The sequence below is a fragment of the Peromyscus leucopus genome, chromosome 5 (genome assembly GCF_004664715.2).
Source record: "Peromyscus leucopus breed LL Stock chromosome 5, UCI_PerLeu_2.1, whole genome shotgun sequence".
Classification (NCBI taxonomy): domain Eukaryota; kingdom Metazoa; phylum Chordata; class Mammalia; order Rodentia; family Cricetidae; genus Peromyscus; species Peromyscus leucopus.
In genome coordinates, this window is record NC_051067.1 from 112,948,526 (window position 1) to 112,968,054 (window position 19,529).

A 19,529-nucleotide genomic window follows, 5' to 3' on the forward strand; every position below is an offset into this window, starting at 1 on the left:
GCTCCAGTGGCTCAGGGACGGGGGGGAGGGAGGGGGGCTACTCCTGCAGACGTGCTCTCCCCTTCTTTTGAGGGAGGGTATGACAAGAGTCCCCCGCCACACCTCGTGCCCCTATGCCCTTTATACGGGCTGCCGACGCGAGCAGGCTGCACCGTGGCTGGCCCCACAGTAGGCTGGGAAAGGATTGGCCACGGTGACGGCTGCCCCGTGGCCAGCACGATGAAGTGCTCCCTGCGGGTGTGGTTCCTCTCGATGGCCTTCCTGCTGGTGTTCATCATGTCCCTGCTCTTCACCTACTCACACCACAGCATGGCCACCCTGCCCTACCTGGACTCGGGGGCCCTGGGTGGCACACACCGGGTGAAGCTGGTGCCAGGCTATACGGGACTACAGCGCCTCGGCAAGGAGGGGCTTCCGGGGAAGAGCTGCGCCTGCCGACGCTGCATGGGCGACGCCGGCACCTCGGACTGGTTTGACAGCCACTTTGACAGTCATATCTCACCGGTCTGGACCAGGGATAACATGAATCTCCCCCCGGATGTCCAGAGGTGGTGGATGGTAAGAACCGCGGCCCCTTTGGCTTTCCTTTCGCTGCCTTCTTTCCAGAGTCGGTTCATTTGGGAGCCGCTCTGACAGCCCCCGTTGGGACTGTCTGTCTCGTGACTCCCAGCATCCCGACCGAGTGGGGACCGAGTGGGAAGCCCATCTGGTCTGAGCCGAAGACCCAGATCGGATTGCTAACAGGCAGAGTGAGGTTCGACCTGGAAGGAGAGAGAACTACTGTTTGTGGTGCTTGTAGGAGTCCAGTGTACATAACTCCCCCCCCCCCCAAAAAAAAAAAATGCTGTTGGTTTAGGTAGGCAGCACAAATGGCCAGAGCAGTCCGAGTGAGAAAGTAAGTGACGACCTGAAGGCCATGCCGTAGACAGAGGCCTTCCTGGGAGGGGGCAGCTGCAGCCTGCTACCCCGCCAGCAGGCGGCTCGTGCTCCTCCCTCCTCCAACTTCTTATTTTTCCAACATTGTTATTATTATTATTTATGGTGTGTGTGTGTGTGTGTGTGTGTGTGTGTGTGTGTGTGTACATACATGTGTACACGTGTGATGTAGTGGTTGATCTGTGGGTGCCACAGTGGACATGTGGCGATCTGAGAACAATTTTGTGGGGTTTACCTGGGTTCCAGGGATTGAACTCGGATTGCCGGGCTGTACAGTGAGCACCCTTCCTCGATGAATCACCTCGCCTGCCTTCCTCCAGGCTCTAATCAGACTCCAGAAGCCTGGTTTTATATGCACAGTGTATATACATGCTTTTGACATTTTTTTTTTTTTAAATTTTGGTATGTGAATGGATGTTCTGTGTGCATGTATATCTGTGTACCGCTTGTGTGCCTGGTGCCCTCAGAGGCCAGAAGAGGGCTTTGGATCCCCTGGAACTGGAGTTACAGACATTCGTGAGCCACCACATGGGTGCTGGGATTTGAACCTGGGGCCTCTGGAAGAGCAGCCAGTGCTCTTAACCGCTGAGCCATTTCTCCAGTCCTTATGTGTGCTGTGCATGTTTTATGTGTGTGTAAGCATGCAGGATTGTGTTTGTGGAAGCCAGAGGTTGGGAAGTATCTGACTCAGCCACCATCTACCTTATTTTTGTTGTTGCTATTGTTCTTTTTCGAGCTAGGGTCTCACTGTATAACCCTGGCTGTTCTGGAACTGAGACCAGGCTAGTCTTGAACTCACAGAGATCCACCTGCCTCTGCCTCCCAAGTGCTGGGATTAAAGGTATGTGCCACTGCACTGGCCATTCTACCTTTTTTTTTTTTTTTTTAAATAGGGCCTTGCTGAATCTGGAGCTCAAAGATTTGGCTAAGCTGGCCAGTCAGCGAGAGTCCAGACTTCTGCCTGTCCACACACGGTCAGCAGCAGGTTACAGAAGTGTATGGCCCCATCTGGCTTTTACATAGGTGCTAGGAATCCGAACTCAGGTTTTTATTGTTTGCACGACATGGACTCTTTACTGAGTTATCTCCCTGGCCCAGAAACATGGATTGTGTTTTATTTTTGTTTTTTGAGACAGGGTTTCTCTGTGTAACAGCCCTGGCTGTCCTGAAACTCACTTCGAATACCAGGCTGGCCTAGAACTCAGAGATCCACATGCCTCTGCCTCCCAAGTGCTGGGATTAAAGGTGTGCGCCACCACCGCCCAGCCAGAAATATGGATTGTAAGACTGAATATCCTATTGGTAAATGTTGGCTCAGAGTAATTATAAACGCTTCAAGAGTCATCTTTGGCTCTTTGCAGTTGCCAGAGAAAATGCTTTGGTCTGGGGGAGAACATTGTAAACCTCAGCTGCTAAGTGAGAGGGAGGCAGAGGAGCCCCAGAAGGGCCGATGCCAGGTCCACGCCTGTTTTTCCAGGTCCCAAGACCTTTTTGTTTTTCATATCCTCCACCCTGCCCCCGTCATCTCTGGAGCATCACTTCCCTGGTTCCACAGGGCCATCTGGTTGCCTCCTGGGCCAAGAATGGAGCCTGTAGGCTGCCTGCTTTCCCTGGCATGGGGAGTCATTTCCTGATCCCTGTTCCTCCAGCCAGCATGGGAACAAGATGACTCTCCTCTCCTTTTTCAGGGATATGAGGATATATGACCACATTGATCAAGACAGCTGTGCAGAATCTGTTCATTGGCCCAGACTGTTAAGATTCCTCCAAGACATAGACCCTTCTTGTAGCAGAGTCCTGCCTGCCACTCACAACTAGTCTCCCCCCCCCCCACAGGATTTCTCCATGTAGTTTTGGTGCCAGTCCTGGATCTCGCTCTGTAGACCAGGCTGGCCTCGAATTCACAAAGATCCACCTGGCTCTGCCTCCCGAGTGCTGGGATTAAAGGCGTGCGCCACCACCGCCCGTCTATTAGTCTTTGTTTTATGGAGAAAATAAGGGTTCAAAAAGTGCCCAGTGTCTGCCTGCCATTGTAGTCTCAGGGGTGGCCTGTAGAGCAAGACTCTGAGCTGGGGTGGATTCCCAGGGGACTAGACAGGCCTCCGGTCACAGGAATGAAAATCAGAGGCTGTTTTAGGTGCTATGTTCCTCAATCCATACTTCTCCCTGTTCCCCACCATCATCCCCTTTGGCCATAAAGTTGAGAATTCTTGTCTCAGAGCTTCTGCTCCAAAGAAGACTTTGGTCCCAGGAGCAGGTCCACAAACCCATGGGACTATGACTCAGTCTACAGCAATGTAGACCAGGCTCACAGAGATCCACCTGCCTCTGCCTCCTGAGGCCTGGGATCCAAGGTGTGTGCCACCACTGCCTGGCTGCTGGCTGGATTTTTAAAACTTATTCCTCTCTCTCTCTCTCTCTCTCTCTCTCTCTCTCTCTCTCTCTCTCTCTCTCTCTCTGTGTGTGTGTGTGTGTGTGTGTATGGGCATGTGTGTGTCACATCACATATGTGGAGATCAGAATCAATTTTCTCCAACTGTGTGGGTCCTAGGACTTGAATATTGGTCATCAAGCCTAGCAGCAAGTACCTTCACCTCCTAAGACATCTCACTGGCCCATGGATTTCTTTCTTTCTTTCTTTTTCTTTGGTAGGCATATAATTTTCTGTTTGCTGTGGGCCCCACCTCCTTTGTTCCTGTGCGCCATCTGCCTGGCCCCACTGAGCATGGAACTGTGCCGGGGTATGGTGGTATACATCTATTATCCCAGCGCTCGGGAGGTGGAGGCAAGAGGATCACTGTGTGGTCAGAGCCAGCCAGTGTTACACAGCAAGCTTAAAACCAGCCTGGACTACATACTGCAACCTTGTCTCTAACGAAACACAATACTTAGGAGGTGGAGACTGAAGGATCAGGAGTTCAAAGCTAATCTCTGCTACATGGAGTCTTTGTTGATCATTAGCAGTTTGGGTTCCAGCTCTGGATAAGGGCCAGAGGGAACCAGTTTTCTTCAGCCACCGGGCTTTGAAGGAACTTATGTTTTCTTTCTTTCTTTCTTTCTTTCTTTCTTTCTTTCTTTTCTTTCTTTCTTTCTTTCTTTCTTTCTCTCTCTCTCTCTCTCTTTCTTCTTTATTTCTTTCTTTTTCTTTCTTTCTCTCTCTTCTTTCTTTCTTTCTTTCTTTCTTTCTTTCTTTCTTTCTTTCTGTCTTTCTTTCTTTCTTTCTTTCTTTTTCTTCTTATGAGCTCCCTGTGCTTCCCAGAGGGTTCAGAGTGGCTACAGACAAGTCCCACAGGTGCCCCCCAAAAGACAGATTGGAAAAGAACCCCCAAGGACATTGCTCTGCTTTATGACCCAGGCCTACAAGCCCCTCCAAAATGCCTCAAATAGCATTTTGACACCCAGATCCCATCCCAAGTCTCTCCAGAACATTGGGTGAACAGCCCATGATTGGCAGGGTCTCGATAGTGAGACTCATCGGGAATCAAGGCTTCGCTACCATCGAGAGAGGAGGAGTTCCTCAGTGCCCGGGGAGGGGCTCCCAGAGAGCCCTGGGCAGGGAGGCCTGTGTGCCTCTGCCTGGAGGGGAGGTTTGAAGGGTGAATCTCTCTGTCCTCACAGCCATCTCCCTTGCCCAGATGCTGCAGCCCCAATTCAAGTCACACAACACCAACGAGGTGCTGGAGAAGCTGTTCCAGATCGTGCCTGGCGAGAATCCCTACCGCTTCCGGGACCCTCAGCAGTGCCGGCGCTGTGCTGTGGTGGGAAACTCAGGCAACCTCCGGGGCTCTGGCTATGGGCAAGATGTGGACGGACACAACTTTATCATGAGGTGAGCTCTTATAGAACCAGGCAGGGAACGGGGAAGCGTCCTTGGGGTACCAGAGAGGACACCTTGCAGGAGTCCCTCCACCACCTGGGTCCCACGGATTAAACTTAGATTTTCAGGCTTGGTGACAAGTTCTTTTACCCCCTGCCGCCATCTTGCCAGTCTTCTTTGCCCTTTTCTGATAGGCTACAAGTGCAAGTGCCCACCCAGTGTGCTAAGGGACACCAGCACCCAGAGGGCTCAGTGCGTAGGCTTGGTCTCGCCCTAGTTTTTCAAGGTTGGTGGAGAAAGTGTTCAAAATATAAATTTGGGGGGCTGGAGAGCACTTGCTGTCCTTGCAGAGGACCAGAATCTGGTTCCCAGCACCTATATAGCAGCTTGAAGTCATCTGCGACTTTAGTTTCATGGAACCCAATACTCCATGGGCATGGCACATAATTGTTACATATACGTACATGTAGGCAAAACACTTAAAATAAAAACAAATATTTTTTGAGACCCATAAAATATACATTTGGGAGGCTAGAGATGTAGCTCAGTTGCCTGGCACGCACAAAGCCCTGGGATTAATCCTGAGCACTGCACACACCAGGCTCTGCGGTAAACCCCTACCTCTCCTTTAGGAGACCCTTAGTAAAGTTGCTAGGACTGGAGAGAGAACTCAGCAGTTAAGAATACATACCGCTTCCTCAGAGGACCCAAATTCAGTTCCTGGTATCCCTGTCACATGGCACACTTGTTAGTGACTCAGTTGTACCACGGCATCTGGCTCCGCTGGCTTCCATGGGCACCTGTACGCTCTTACACACACACACACCCAAATAAAATTTAAAATAATAACAAATATTTTTAACAACTGTTACTGGCAGGAGGTATTTCTACTGTCCTCGCAGTACACTAAATCAATTTATCTTTAAGAGGGTGAGGTGGGCATGGTAGCACACGTTTATGAATCTCAGCCTTCAGGAGGCTGAGGCTAAAGAGCCCAAGTTCAAGGCCTGACTGGGCTGCCATAGTAAATTCCTGGCTTAAAAAATGCGTCAGAGCTAGGCACAGTAGCCCACACCTTTAATCCAAACACTCGGAAGGCAGAAACAGGTGAATCTCTGAGTTTGAAACAGCCTTGACTACATAGTGAGACCCTGTCTCAGAAAAACCCAGAGCCCCAGGCTGGGGATACTGATAGTTGGTAGAGTGCTGGCCTAGGACATACAAGGCTCTGGGTTTGAGCCGCCCCACTGAGTAAGCTAGGCATGGCGGCACCCCTGTATAGAGGTAGAAGGACAAAGAAGTTCGTGTTCATCTTTGGCTACCTAGTAAGTTCAAAGCCAAACTGGGATACATGAGCCCTTCCCTGTCTCTGTCTCAAAAATAAAAGTAAAAGCTGAGCATCGGTGGCACACGCCTTTAATCCCAGCACTTGGGAGGCAGAGCCAGGCGGATCTCTGTGAGTTCAAGGCCAGCCTGGTCTACAGAGTGAGTTCCAGGACAGGCACCAAAACTACACAGAGAAACCTTGTCTCGAAAAATCAAAAATAAAAAAAAAAAAAATGTAGGGGCTGGAGAGATGGCTCAGTGGTTAAGAGCACCGACTGCTCTTCCAGAGGTCCTGAGTTCAATTCCCAGCAACCACATGGTGGCTCACAACCAACCGTAATGAGATCTGGTGCCCTCTTCTGGCCTGCAGGGACACATGCAGGCAGAATACTGTATACATAATAAATAAATAAACCTTTAAAAAAATGTAAATAGGTTTGGGGAGATGGTTGGGGTTGTAAAGTGCTTGTTATACAAGCACGCGTACCAGAGTTCAGGTATGATTACATCCATGTCAAAGCTGGGTATTAGAGCATGCACCCGTACCCCAGTGCTGGTGGGATTGGGATTGGTAGACCCCGGGGACCTTGCTGGTCAGTCAGTCTAGCCAAAATGATAAGTTCAAGTTTCAAGAAGAAACCCTGTCTAAAAAAACTGAGGTGAGAACTGGGGAGGTAGCTGAGTAGATAAAGGCACTTGTTGGCCGACCCTGACCCCCTCAGTTTGGATCCTCAGAGCCCATAAGGGGAGCCAGGTGCTGTAGCATAGGCTTCTCCCCTGAAGGGAGCCGAGGGGCAGAGACCGGAGCACCCCTTGTCCCAGCCGGAACAGTGGCCAGGAGACCCCGTCTCAAGGAGGAAAGGTGAGGACTGACACCCAGACTCCGCTCTCTGACCTCCACACGTGTACCGCGGCCTGTGGACACCCCCCCACAAACAAGCACACGCAGCTAAATCAAGCAGGAAGCAGGAGAGGAACAGTCCCGTCTTCTAGCCTCTCCTCTAGTCAACTCTGAGCGTGTAGAGGCGCACACAGGGATGAATGAATGAATGAATGAATGAATGAATGAATGAATGAGTGAATGAATGAAGAAAGAAAGAAAGAACATGCTGAGATGCCAGGTTTCTACTAAACATCTCCTAGGATGAGCATTGCAGAAAGACCAGATTTCCCAGGAGGCAGAAGGCCTTTGTCTTAGACACTGTTGCTGTCTCCATAGCAACACCAACACAGCAATATGTCTCTGAGGATTTCCTTTTTTTTTTTTTTTTTTGGATGATGAGAAATGGTGATGGACAGGGAGACAGGAGAATACTGAGTTCCACCCAGAACTCCCTTGGATTATCTTCACCGTCCATTGCTGGTACTTTAAAGGAAGAGAAGCTGGAAGTGGGTGGAAGAACTCTCTCTTCTGAGGCCCCATTGCTTCCCTTCAGCCCTGGGGTGCTTGAAAAGTCCAAAGCAGCTCTCAGATGCTCTGGGAAACTCTGTCATTAGGTTCCTGGGTGATGATTGGGAAGCCCCAGGGGTCAAAGCCTGCAGCTCCGAAAGCTGTGGCTGCTTATGACATGGGTGTCCTAGCTGCAGGACACATCCACAGATCCTCCTTCACATGAGGCAAGGTCAAGATGTGGTGTTTGGCGTGGGCCCTGGAACTTCCTTGTCGAAAGGGTGACCCGGATGGTGGTTGACTGTCTGGGGTCTATATAATGAGCCAGACGGCAGCAGAGGCGGCTGCTTGCAGACCTCTCTTGACTTAGAACCAACCAGGGAGGCCTTCCATCCCAGAATCAGGGAGAGCATTGCAGTGAGGTAGAGCTCTAGCTTCCTTCTGTCCTCGCACCTCCACTGTCTCCGCCTGTAAATTCTCTACTCCTAGTTGATGACTGGAATGGGGATCTCATCTTGCCGACACATCAGTAGCCAGCAGATACATCCAGTTCCTAGCCTTGCCAGGTGATAGAAGACATGCTGTAAGCGTAAGTGAAAGGGATGAGAGAGCCGGATACTGTGTGCTCCAAGTAAAGTTGAATCCACCCTGCCCAGCGTTTCTTTGGCTGCTGAAGGCAGCGAGGAACAGATAGGTTTCTGGAATGTGTGGCTCCGTGTCCCAGAGGTCCATGTCATCCTCTGGCCCCTTTCCAGGGCATGACTTATCTAGTATGAATCAGCCTCCAAAAGAGTGCCACGTTTCTTCTCGTTCCTGTGGAGGCTGTGAAACATCCTCTTGGACGTTATTTTGCAGCTTCATTCCCAGTCCCTTGCTGTTTGGGGCCTGGCGTGGTGTGAAGGAAGCACAGGGCTGAGGAGCAGACGGTCTCACCACTAGGTCTAAGAGAGCCTTCTTGAGACCTCTGGCTCCTGTACAGCGGAGAAAGCAGGCAGTGGTCCTTTAGAAGCCAGCCTGGGGCAGCCGTAGCCCCCATCACACAAAATAATAAGTTTCCCCACGATACTTTCCTATGTGTATGTAATTTATTTTGGTCACAGTCAGCTGCCGTTGCTTTCTCTTGCTCCTCTTTCCCTACCCCCAGCGCTCTGCTGCCTCCTCCCGAGTTGTCCTTCTTTCATAGCTTTTTCCCTCAAATGAGATAATCGCACCCTTTTGGTCTTCAGAGCTCTGGTGTTTTAGTCTCTGGTAAGATGAAGTTCGCTTCTTAGGTCCTCACGAGGGTCAGTCTGGATCCCAGCACCAGCCCAGCCCAGCCTCCATGGCTTCTTGCCTTTTCCATCATCCACAGGCAACTGGGATTCTTCCCTACCTTCTCCGACACTTCTGCTGCTGGGAGAAAAGTAGGAGGCGAACAGCAGAGGTGCCCTGTGGCAAAGGAAGTCCACACCCAGCTCATGGTGTCAGCCCCTCTGACAGGGGACGTTTGTGCTGGGTTCACAGAGCTGGCATGAAGGCTAGGGAGGCACCTGGAGACTGTTCCTGCCCCCTGGGTCCCCATGCCATGGAGCAGAGCTTATGGCCACCCTACTGTGGTAGTAATGATGCTTCAGAGTTCTCCATCCTCAGCAGACAGAAATGCCCACAGAAACAGTCAGCAGAAAACAAAGACCTGCAAGCTCATGCTTAGAGCTATTTCAACTGTGGGGGAAGATGTTCACCAAAATGGGAGCCTTACCCGGACTTAGTGGTACACATCTGGAATTCCAGCACCTGGAGGGTAGACGCCGTGGGAGGGGGGTGTCAGGAGTTAAAGGCCAAGTTAGGTCCATAGTAAATTTAAGGCCAGTCTGGGCTGTATGAGATCCTGTCTCAAAAAAGAACAAAGGACTCAGGGTCCTTTCCACCACTTGGATGTTTCGATGAATAGTGTTGGGTTTGTTGGCAGCATGTAAAATTTCCTCTTCTCTGATACATAAATGGTATTCAGTTGATGAATGGACAAAACGGACCCACCAGTCCTTTGATTAATGGAATGGTCTTATCTTTACTTAAGCAACCATTGCCTGGTCAAAGTGTACATCATTTTATACTTTTTTTTTTTGAGATAGGTATCACTCTGTAGCCCAGGATGTCCTCAAATGTATGGTAATCCTCCTGCCTCAAGCTTCTTGAATGCTGGGATTATAGGCATGAACCATCATGTCCCACTTCCATTTCCATTTTTGGTGAGTGCCAAATTATCCTCTAAAACACATGTACCACTTTCCATGGTAGTTCCTCTTCATATTACCCTCTTTTTTTCTTCAGGATGAATCAGGCACCAACTGTGGGCTTTGAGAAGGATGTTGGCAGCCGAACAACCCACCATTTCATGTACCCCGAGAGTGCCAAGAACCTGCCTGCCAACGTCAGCTTCGTGTTGGTACCCTTCAAGGCCCTGGACCTCATGTGGATTGCCAGTGCCCTCTCTACAGGACAGATCCGATTGTGAGGCTCTTTGCTGGCTGAGTAGAATATGGGCGACATGGGTTACATTAGTGAGAAGGGAGGGCTCAAAATGGGGAATTAGCTGAGGGCACAGCTTATTCTGAAACCCCCAGTTTGCATTGGTCTCTCCAGGATGCAGCTCTGCACTGTGGAGCTCTTTTCTCTGGGATTGTAATTCCATCCCACCTGGGAACCCTGGCCAATCCATGTCACTGAGGGGTTTGTTATTGTTGTTCTTATGATTTTATTTAACTTTTGAGACAAGGTCTTGATAAGTCGCTAAAAAAAGAAAAAAAAAAAACTGGCTTTAATCTTTCTCTGCAGCTGAAGCAGGCCTTGAATTTGTGATCCTCCTGCCTCAGCTTCCCTGGTAGCTATGATTACAGGTCTTTGTCACACTTCTGGCTTACCAAAGGTTTGGTGGGGTTTGTTGTTTGTTTTAATTTTTTTTAATATGTATATATTTATTTTATGTGTATGTGACTGAGTGTTTGTATGTGTACCACATGTATGCAGGAGCCCAAGGAGGTTGAAAGAGTGCCCTGGAACTGGAGTTCCAGGGTGTGGGTGCTAGGAACTAAACTTGGTTCCTCTGCAAGTTTCAACTGAGTCATCTCTTCAGCCCCATGCTTTTTCTGGTTTATTTGTGTGTGTGTGTGTGTGTGTGTGTGTGTGTGTGTGTGTGTGTGTGTTTCTTGAGGCCGGGTTTCATGTAGCCAAGGCTGGCTTTGAACAACTTTTCCTGCCTCCATCTCTACAATTCTTGGATACAGGAATATGCCACTACACCTACCTACCAATTTTTTTTTTTTTTTAAAGATTTATTTATTTATTATGTATACAGTATTCTATCTGCACGTATACCTGCAGGCCAGAAGAGGGCACCAGATCTCATCACAGAGGGTTGTGAGCCACCATGTAGTTGCTGGGAATTGAACTCAGACCTCTGGAAGAACAGTCAATGTACTTAACCACTGAGCCATCTCTCCAGCCAACCAATTCTTAAGAACAAAATTAGATGTATTTATTTTATAAGTATGAACGTTTGCCTGCACCTGTGTATGTGGTTACCGCGTGTGTGCCTGGAACCTGAGTAGGTCAGTATCGAGGACTAAGTGGTGTGAACATGACGCCTGAGTTCAGTCCCGAGACCCACGTGGTAGAAATTGAGAATCCATTCTCTGACGTGTATGCTGTGGTGCTTATGTACCTCCCTCACACAAATAAATAAATGTAACTAAAAATTTCAAAAAGGTGTACTAATCAATAACATTTTGATGAATTCCGATAATGTAAACGTGACAATTAATTTTAGAATGTCTTTATGTTCTAAAGGTCTTTGATCTAGTAATACCCCCAATAACCCAATCGTCTTGTCCTAGCCCTAAATAACCACTTGGTCTACTCTGCCTCACTTTGTACTTTTTTTTTTTTTTTTTTAAACAGATCTTGCCCCAAGTTTATTTGTAAAAACAGAATAGGCCACTGATCATCTGCAAATAGTGTGCAGGTGTATCACACCAGTCTATCTGTCTTCACATTGGCAGACAGAAACCTTTTCTGTGGGGCCTTCACAGGGGCCTGGGTACCTTTGGGAGCCCGAGCTGGAGCTGTGGCCTCTGCCTTGGTTTGAACCTTGGGCTTTGGTTGGCAGAGCCTACAACCCTTGGCCATGTAGCTTCTAATTCGCTTCCCGAGCTTGGGGTGAGCGATGAAAGCAAGATGCTGAGTTTGCGAGTGGGGTCCTGCGGCATCTTGTGCCTAACCACCTTGGGCTTCCCAGGGCCTTGGTGGCCTCTGCACACGCACCCATTGCCTTTGAATTGTTTGCCTGCATCTTCTTCAGGCCTTTCTTGTTGTGCTTCTTGGCAAAGCGCATGTTCCTCAGGAATTGGGGTCGACCCCTTTAAGAGATCTGTATCTTTGTGACCCGGGGGTTTCTTTTTTTCTTTTTCTTTTTTTGAGATAGAGGTTCTCTATGTAACAGCCCTGGATGTCCTGGAACTCACTCTGTAGACCAGGCTGGCCTGGAACTCACAGAAATCCTCCTGCCTCTGCCTCCAGAGTGCTTGGGATTAAAGGCAGGCACCATCACTGCTGACCATGTTATTTCATTTTTTTAACATTTGTGTGTGTGTGTGTGTGTGTGTTGGAGGGGTATTCACATAAGCCACAGATTTTGTGTGAAGGTCAGAGGACACTTTGTGGGAGCTGATTTTCTCCTTCTAACATGTGTGTCTTGGACATCAAATTTGGGCCGTTTGGCTTAGCAGCCACCGCCACCTTTACTCTCTAAACAATCTCTGGCCCTGTTTTAGTTCTGTGGAGAAAGGGTCTTACTGTAGTCCGGATGGGCCTGAATCTCTCCGTTATCCCTCGGCCTGTGCCGTCAGGGTGCTGAGATTGCAGGTAAACACTACCACAGCCAGCAGGCCATTGTCTTAGGGTTTCTGTTGCTGCAGTGAAACACCGTGACCAAAAAGCAAGTTGGGGAGGAAAGGGTTAATTTGGTTTATACGTCCATGTTGCTGTTCATCTCTGAAGGGAGTCAGGACAGGAACTCAGGTGGGGCAGGATCCCGGAGGCAGGAGCTGATGCAGAGGCCATGGAGGAGAGCTGCTTACTGGCTTGCTCAGCCTGCTTATAGAACCCAGGACCACCAGTCCAGGGATGACACCTCCCTTAATGATCACTAAATGAGAAAATGCCTTACAGCTGGATCTCGGAGAGGCTTTTCCTCAACTGAGGCTCCTTCCTCTGATGACTCTGGCTTGTGTCAAGTTGACACACAAAACCAGCTAGTATACCCATGTATTTTTATTTTCTTAATTTTAATTTTCTTTTTTGATATTGATGTTGTTTTGAGTTTTTGAGACAGGGTCTTTCTGCATAACTTTGGCTGTCCTGGAACTCACTGTGTAGACCAGATGGACCTCACACTGTCAGAGATCCATGCTCCTCTGCCTCCCAAGTGCTGGTATTAAAGGCGTGTGTTTCCGCGCTTAGCTTCTATGTATTTCCTTTTCCTTTCTTTTTTTTAAGATTTATTTATTATGTATACAGTGTTCTGCCTGCAGGTATGCTGCATACCAGATCTCACTACGGATGGCTGTGAGCCACCAGGTGGTTGTTGGGAATTGAACTCAGGACCTCTGGAAGAGCAGTCGGTGCTCTTAACCACTGAGCCATCTCTCCAGCCCCCTATGTATTTTCTTAACACAAAAATGGTAATCTAAGTTATAGTATCTAGGCTGTGGCTGTAACTTAGTTGGCTGAGTGCTTTCCTAGCATGTTTAGTGCCTGTGGTTTAATCCCTATCATGGTTTAAACCCCTGATACGGTAGCATATATCTGTAACATTCTGAAGGTAGGGGCTGGGGATTTGGCTCAGTGGTAGAGCGCTTGTCTAGCAAGCACAAGGCTCTGGGTTTGGTCCTCAGCTCTGGAAAAAACAAACAAACAAACAAATCCAAAAACAACATTCTTAAGGTAGAGGCAAGAGAATCAGAAGTTCAAGGTCATCCTCAGTTACATAGTGAGTTTGATACATGAGGCTTTTTTTTTTTTTAAAGAGAGGCACACGCCTTTAATCCCAGCACTCAGAGGCAGAGGCAGGAGGATCTCTGTGAGTTCAGGGCTGTTAAATAGAGAAACCCTGTCTCAAAAAAACAAAAAACAAAACAAAAAACCCACCTGCTGCTTCTGCAGAGGATCCAGGTTCAGTTCCCAGCACCCACATTGTGGCTCACAACCACCCATAACTTCAGTTCCAGGGGACCCAACACCCTCTTCTTGTCCTCCGAGGTGCCAGGCATACATGTGGTGTACATACATACATGTAGACATACACATTAAAAATAAAACTAAATCGGGCTGGAGAGATGGCTCAGCAGTTAAGAGCACTGACTGCTCTTCCAGAGGACTTGAGTTCAATTCCCAGCAACCACCTGGTGACTCACAAGCCATCTATAATGAGATCTGGTGCCCTCTTCTGGCCTGCAGGCATACATGCAGACAGAACACTGAATACACAATAAATAAATAAATCTTCTAAAAAAAAATAAATCTTTTTTAAAAATAGTAAGAAGGCTGAGAGTACAACTCTAAGACAGGGTTTCTCTGTATAACAGCTCTGTTTTGAAAAACAGAGAGAGAGAGAGAGAGAGAGAGAGAGAGAGAGAGAAATTAGCGAGTCTCTCACTCCAGGATGTCCATTGTTTCATCTGGGGGGAACGGAGGGCCATAGTGCTGAAGTGCCTGGGTACTCAGTGGAGGTGTCAGTTACGGGAGCCACGCCAGCCAAGCAGGAAACTGGGTTTGGCCCAAGCCTGAGGACAGCAGAGAAAGTCACTCTAGACAGAGTCACTTGCATAAACATGATGTTCTAGCTAGGGTGACTACTGCTGTGATGAAACACCATGACCAAAGCAACTTGGGGAGGAAAGGGTCTGTTTGGCTTCCACTTCCACGTCACCGTTCATCACTGAAGGAAGGCAGGACAGGAACTCACACAGGGCAGGAACCTGGAGGCAGGAGCTGACGCAAAGACTGGAAAAATGCGGCTTACTGACCTGCTCCTATGGCTTGCTCAGCCTGCTTTCTTTCTTCCTTCCTTTGTTTGTTTTCTGTAACAGGATCTCTCTGTGTAGCTTTGCACCTTTCCTGGATCTCGCTCTGTAGGCCAGGCTGGCCTCGAACTCACAGAGATCTGCCTGCCTCTACCTCCCAAGTGCTGGGATTTCTTATAGAACCTAGGACCACCAGCCCAGGGGTGGCATCACCCACATGGGCTGGGCCCTCTTACACCAATCACTAATAGAGAAAACGCCCTATAGCCTAATCCTACACAGACGTCTTCTCAGTTTAGATTCCTCCTCTAGCTTGTGTCAGCTGACATGAAAAACGAGCCAGGACCCAGGTGAGTTTGGGATGATTAGGTAATCCAAGTGTAGCGGTCCCCAGCAAACAGCTTAGGGGAGAAAGATTGAGACTGGAGATCCCTAGGCTTGACTAGACGATCCCAATTTTATCCTGAAAGCCGCTGAAGGTTTCTGATGAAGCTCCTGCAGTGATGAACATGCAGTGGAAAGAGATCAGTCTAGAAATTGTGAGGCTGTCACCATTTGGTCTTAAGGAGCAGAAGAGGTGTTGCTGGTGCTGAGAGCCATCTGAAAGGCTTTTGTTTTCTTTTGTGTCTTCTTGCAGCACCTACGCTCCAGTGAAATCCTTCCTTCGGGTGGACAAAGAAAAGGTAAGTTCCCTACCTCTTCCTCTTGACCCCCCCCACCACTATGGAATGATGCTGGCTCACTCAAGGTGTGCCTAGTCCTATGGCTCAGCACTGGCATAGTGCCCTTCCAAGACCATCCAAATCTGCATCTGCTGGCATGCCTGACTCCAGCACTGACCGCAGGAACCTAGGAAAACCCATGTGTAGCACTACTGAGGAATTGCCAGAAGCAGCTCAGAGCCTGACCTGCATCTCTAAGGCCTTCAAATGCCTCATGTGCCTCTTGTTTTCCTCCCAGGTCCAGATTTACAATCCAGCCTTCTTCAAGTACATCCATGACAGGTGGACAGAGCATCATGGACGGTACCCTTCCACAGGGATGCTGGTGCTCTTCTTTGCACTACATGTGTGTGATGAGGTAGGTAGTTGGTGCCAGTCTAAAGAAGCAGCAGACCTGAAAACAGGGACACAACCCTTTTCCCATCTTAGCAGTGGCCCTGGGGACGTGGAATAGGATTTCTCATATCTGTACTATAAACAGTATATTTGCAGTTCCCAATCTTTATTACCTTTTTGACTTTAATAAAATTACTTAGCCGGGCGTGGTGACACTCCCCTTTAATCCCGGCACTCAGGAGGCAGAGGCAGGCAGATCTTGTGAGTTTGATGCCAGCCTGGTCTACAGAGTGAATTCCAGGACAGCCAGGACAACACAGAGAAAACCTGTCTCGAAAAACCTAAATAAATAATAAAATTACTTCATTAAAAAGTTAAATTTATTGCTGGGTCATGGTTGGCACCTGTAATCCCAGCTGTGAAGAAGCAGAGATAGGAGCCGATTGAGGTCAGAAAAGCAAAAATTGAATGAGAAAGAAGAGGCAGCGGTCCCCTCTGAGTCAATGTCCTTAGGCCTGGCTTGGGTGTCCCCCCACCCCCCCACCCCGCCACGGTCCCCGACCCCCAGTGACCCCTGTGCCACCCTCCCACAGGTGAACGTGTATGGGTTCGGGGCTGACAGCCGAGGCAACTGGCACCACTACTGGGAGAACAACCGGTATGCGGGCGAGTTCCGGAAGACGGGCGTGCACGACGCCGACTTCGAAGCCCACATCATTGACATGCTGGCCAAGGCCAGTAAGATCGAGGTCTACCGAGGGAACTGAGCTGCCCACGGCGACATCAGGACCAGTCAAACCTCGGTCCGGCGAGCACAGGCTGCCGCCCACCAATCAGACTCTGCACCATCCCCCGCAACCAATCAGTGTTGCCGTTGGGCGGAGCTTCTTTCTCAGCCAATCATGCGACTCAAGGAGAACTTCCGGCGCCGCCGTCTCCACCAATCATGGCCTTGGGAGGCGGCGGGGCCTCGACCCCCCTCCCCCTCCTCTGCTTTGGATCAGAGTTTCTTTTCCACCTTTTACGAGGCCAGTGCTGGGCCTGGGCAGGAGTGCCTTGGACTGCTCATTTCCAGCTTAGGCCCGGATGGGAGAGTGAAGCCCGCCAAAGAAATATGGTCGCGGTGAGACCCTCTCCAGGGCATTCCGTGGCTCACCAGGTAGTAGGGGATTAGATTCACTCCCAGCAGGGTGGACCTCCCTAGGGCTTCACTCCTTAACTAGTGTCAGCAAGGGGGTAGGAAGCTCCACCGGGTCACATGCAAGGTGCTTCTCTCACGTGTGCCCTCACTTCTACTGTCCCCCCCACCCCCACCTTCTCAGCGTCTGACCTTTGGCCCTGGGCTTTCTCTCCAGCTCACCTGTTGATCTGGAGACAAAATGACACGGCCGGGACCCTGCTGCTCACACACACACACACACACACACACACACACACACACACACACGCACGCACAGCCCTTATGTCTTTAGTCCTAAGGCGAGAGCAGCACAGTGGACACCAGGCTGGAGAGGAGAGCCCAGCTGCCTGTGCATGTACCTTTTTCTTTCATTGTTACCCCAAAGAGGAGCAGGCAGCCTCTTGCTTGGGGGTAGGAATTGCTTTGGGCTCATACTTTAGTTACCCTGAAGCTGCCAGGGATGGCTGCCCAACCAAGATTGCTTGACAATTCTTTGCAGGCCTTGCAGATGGCCTGGAGCTTTGCTGGGGAGGAGCGGATTGGTGGCTGCCATGCATGCCTCCTCCTGTCCGCACCCTAACCTGCTTACTCGCCCGATCTAACCCACTTTCCAGCTCCTAAAGGGCTGGTGAGTAGAGTCAGGGGCTACAACTGGAAGCTACTTGCATGACTCGACCCCAAGTCAAGGTTGAGATTCAGTGGGCTTCAGGGAATGTCTCAGGCCATGGAAAGTACTCCCCCTTCCCTGCAGTGTCCACATAAATATTTTCCATTCTTAATAAGTTGACATTACCAAGCAGCCTCCTGGTTGGGGGACAGTCACCCACAAGGGATAGTATTAGAGGGTGGGGATGAGTCAGCAAGTACCCCTCAAAACTAATACATGGAGAACTTTTCTTGAATCTGTTCCTTCCCAGTTCCAAAAGCAGGGGTGGAGTAAAGGGGGCTACGCTGAGTGGGGCTACAGGAGAACCTCTCAGGGCGCTACCCATCTTGCAGCCGAGGCACCAGCCGTTCTGTTCTTGCCTGTCTCATCTCCGCTCTCTCAAGAAGCTGCTGTGATGAGAAGCTGAAAAACAATGCAATTATGCCAAACAGTATTGAGAAGAATAATTTATTTTTCTCCCCTTCCTCCCTCCCTTTCTTTTGTTCAAACCATTAATCCCCGTCTGGAAGAGGTAGGTCCCAGCACCCAGATACTTTCTTCTCTAGTTATTTAAACATTTCAATTTTACCTCCCATTTCTTTTTCTGAATTAAAAAGAACAAACCCCATGGAGTCCCTCATCTGTTCTGAGCTGTACTGTCTTAGGTGTATCTTAGGAGGCGCTGTACTGGTAAGGATGTTTGGGAGAAGAAAACAATTCTGATACTCTCTTACACATTAGCCTGGTTCATGGGCTCTGCTCTTGGAAGTCTCCCAAAGGACTATAAGTATTACATTTTAAAAATCAATTTATTGTACCAGGTGTGGCGGCCGGTGCTTTTAATCCCAGCAGTTGGGAAGCTGAGGCAGGAAAATAACTTAAAGGCTAACCTCAGATACATGGGAAGTTTAAGGCCAGCCTGGGCTACCTGAGAATCTTTCTCAAAAGAAAAAAAAAAGCGAGCACAAATCAACTCATTGTCCCCTCTTCAGATTCCTCTAAAAGAGTAAAAGACTTGGGAGGAATTCCTGGCTCACCTGAAACGGCCTTTCGTAAACGCAGAGCCTCTACTAGAGGCTCATGTTGCCCATAAAGCTGTTCTTTCCCCATGGGGTGGGCTCCTTCCTGGAGTTCTCCTGTCTTTGGCATTTCCTGCTGACTCCAGTCACACTACATGGACCCATATCTTTCTGCCAGTGTAACACGGTGTCATACAGAAGCAGAGTTCTCTGGGAGAACTGCTGGGCATATAGTGCCTCTCTCGGCTTTGAAATCACTAAGATAAATAATGCTTAAGGATAAATGCTTCAACCTCAGTAGGGTACCTGGAAAGCTGGGGAAAAATTACTAAAACAGGAGTCAAAATGGATCTCAGAACTAAATTTAAAAACCCCTACAAAGAGTAGGTTTTTAATATACTGTTACATCTTAGATATCTAACAGTTTTTGTAGTTGGATTTTTTTCAAGCTTTCTGGTTTCCCTTATTGAAATGTAAGGGTTTTTTTTGTTTGTTTGTTTGTTTTTGGTTTTTAATTTCATTGTTAGCTTTTTTTTCCTTTCCCGAGACAGGGTTTCTCTGTTTAACACTCCTGGCTGTCATGGAACTTATTCTGTAGCCCAGGCTGGCCTTGAACTAAGAGATCCACCGGCCTCTGCCTCCTGAGTGCTGGGATTAAAAGCGTGCACCACCACCACCAGCTTATTAGATTACTTTTTACAGCTGCTGTAACTCATTCCTATAGTCTTCGGGAGGTTAAGGATGTATGCCATTTAACCAAACACTAACAGACACTTCCTTGGTATCTTAGTCCATGGGGTTTTGCACTCTGGTTAACTCTTCTGTTAATGGTGAAGGCTTCTAAGTGTAACCAATAGAAGTCTCTGTTTACTTGGTTGGGTCTGAGCGGCTGTGGGACTGGTGGGTGACAAAGATTTGTGCTGACTGTGGGCAAGGCAGGAAAACTCAAGCTACATCTAAGTCTAGGGATGAAAGACCATCCTTTCTGTTAAGATAGGGGACCAATGTGGAGAGGCTACATTATAGAGTTTTACGTGTAGAGACAGAACCTATCAGCTATCAGGACCGACACTAGAGTGGCCGTAGAATCAGCTGGGGC

At 49.0% G+C, this 19,529-nt stretch overlaps 1 protein-coding gene across 1 annotated transcript; it reads left to right on the forward strand.

The window, feature by feature from the left end:
- Positions 1–61: 61 nt before the first annotated feature.
- Positions 62–18,369, forward strand: St3gal2 (ST3 beta-galactoside alpha-2,3-sialyltransferase 2). Its single transcript, XM_028891047.2, has 6 exons — positions 62–558; positions 4,572–4,765; positions 9,780–9,959; positions 15,165–15,210; positions 15,488–15,607; positions 16,179–18,369. The coding sequence occupies exons 1-6, from the start codon at positions 220–222 to the stop codon at positions 16,350–16,352; spliced, it is 1,053 nt and encodes a 350-aa protein (XP_028746880.1). The 5' UTR covers positions 62–219; the 3' UTR covers positions 16,353–18,369.
- Positions 18,370–19,529: the final 1,160 nt, after the last annotated feature.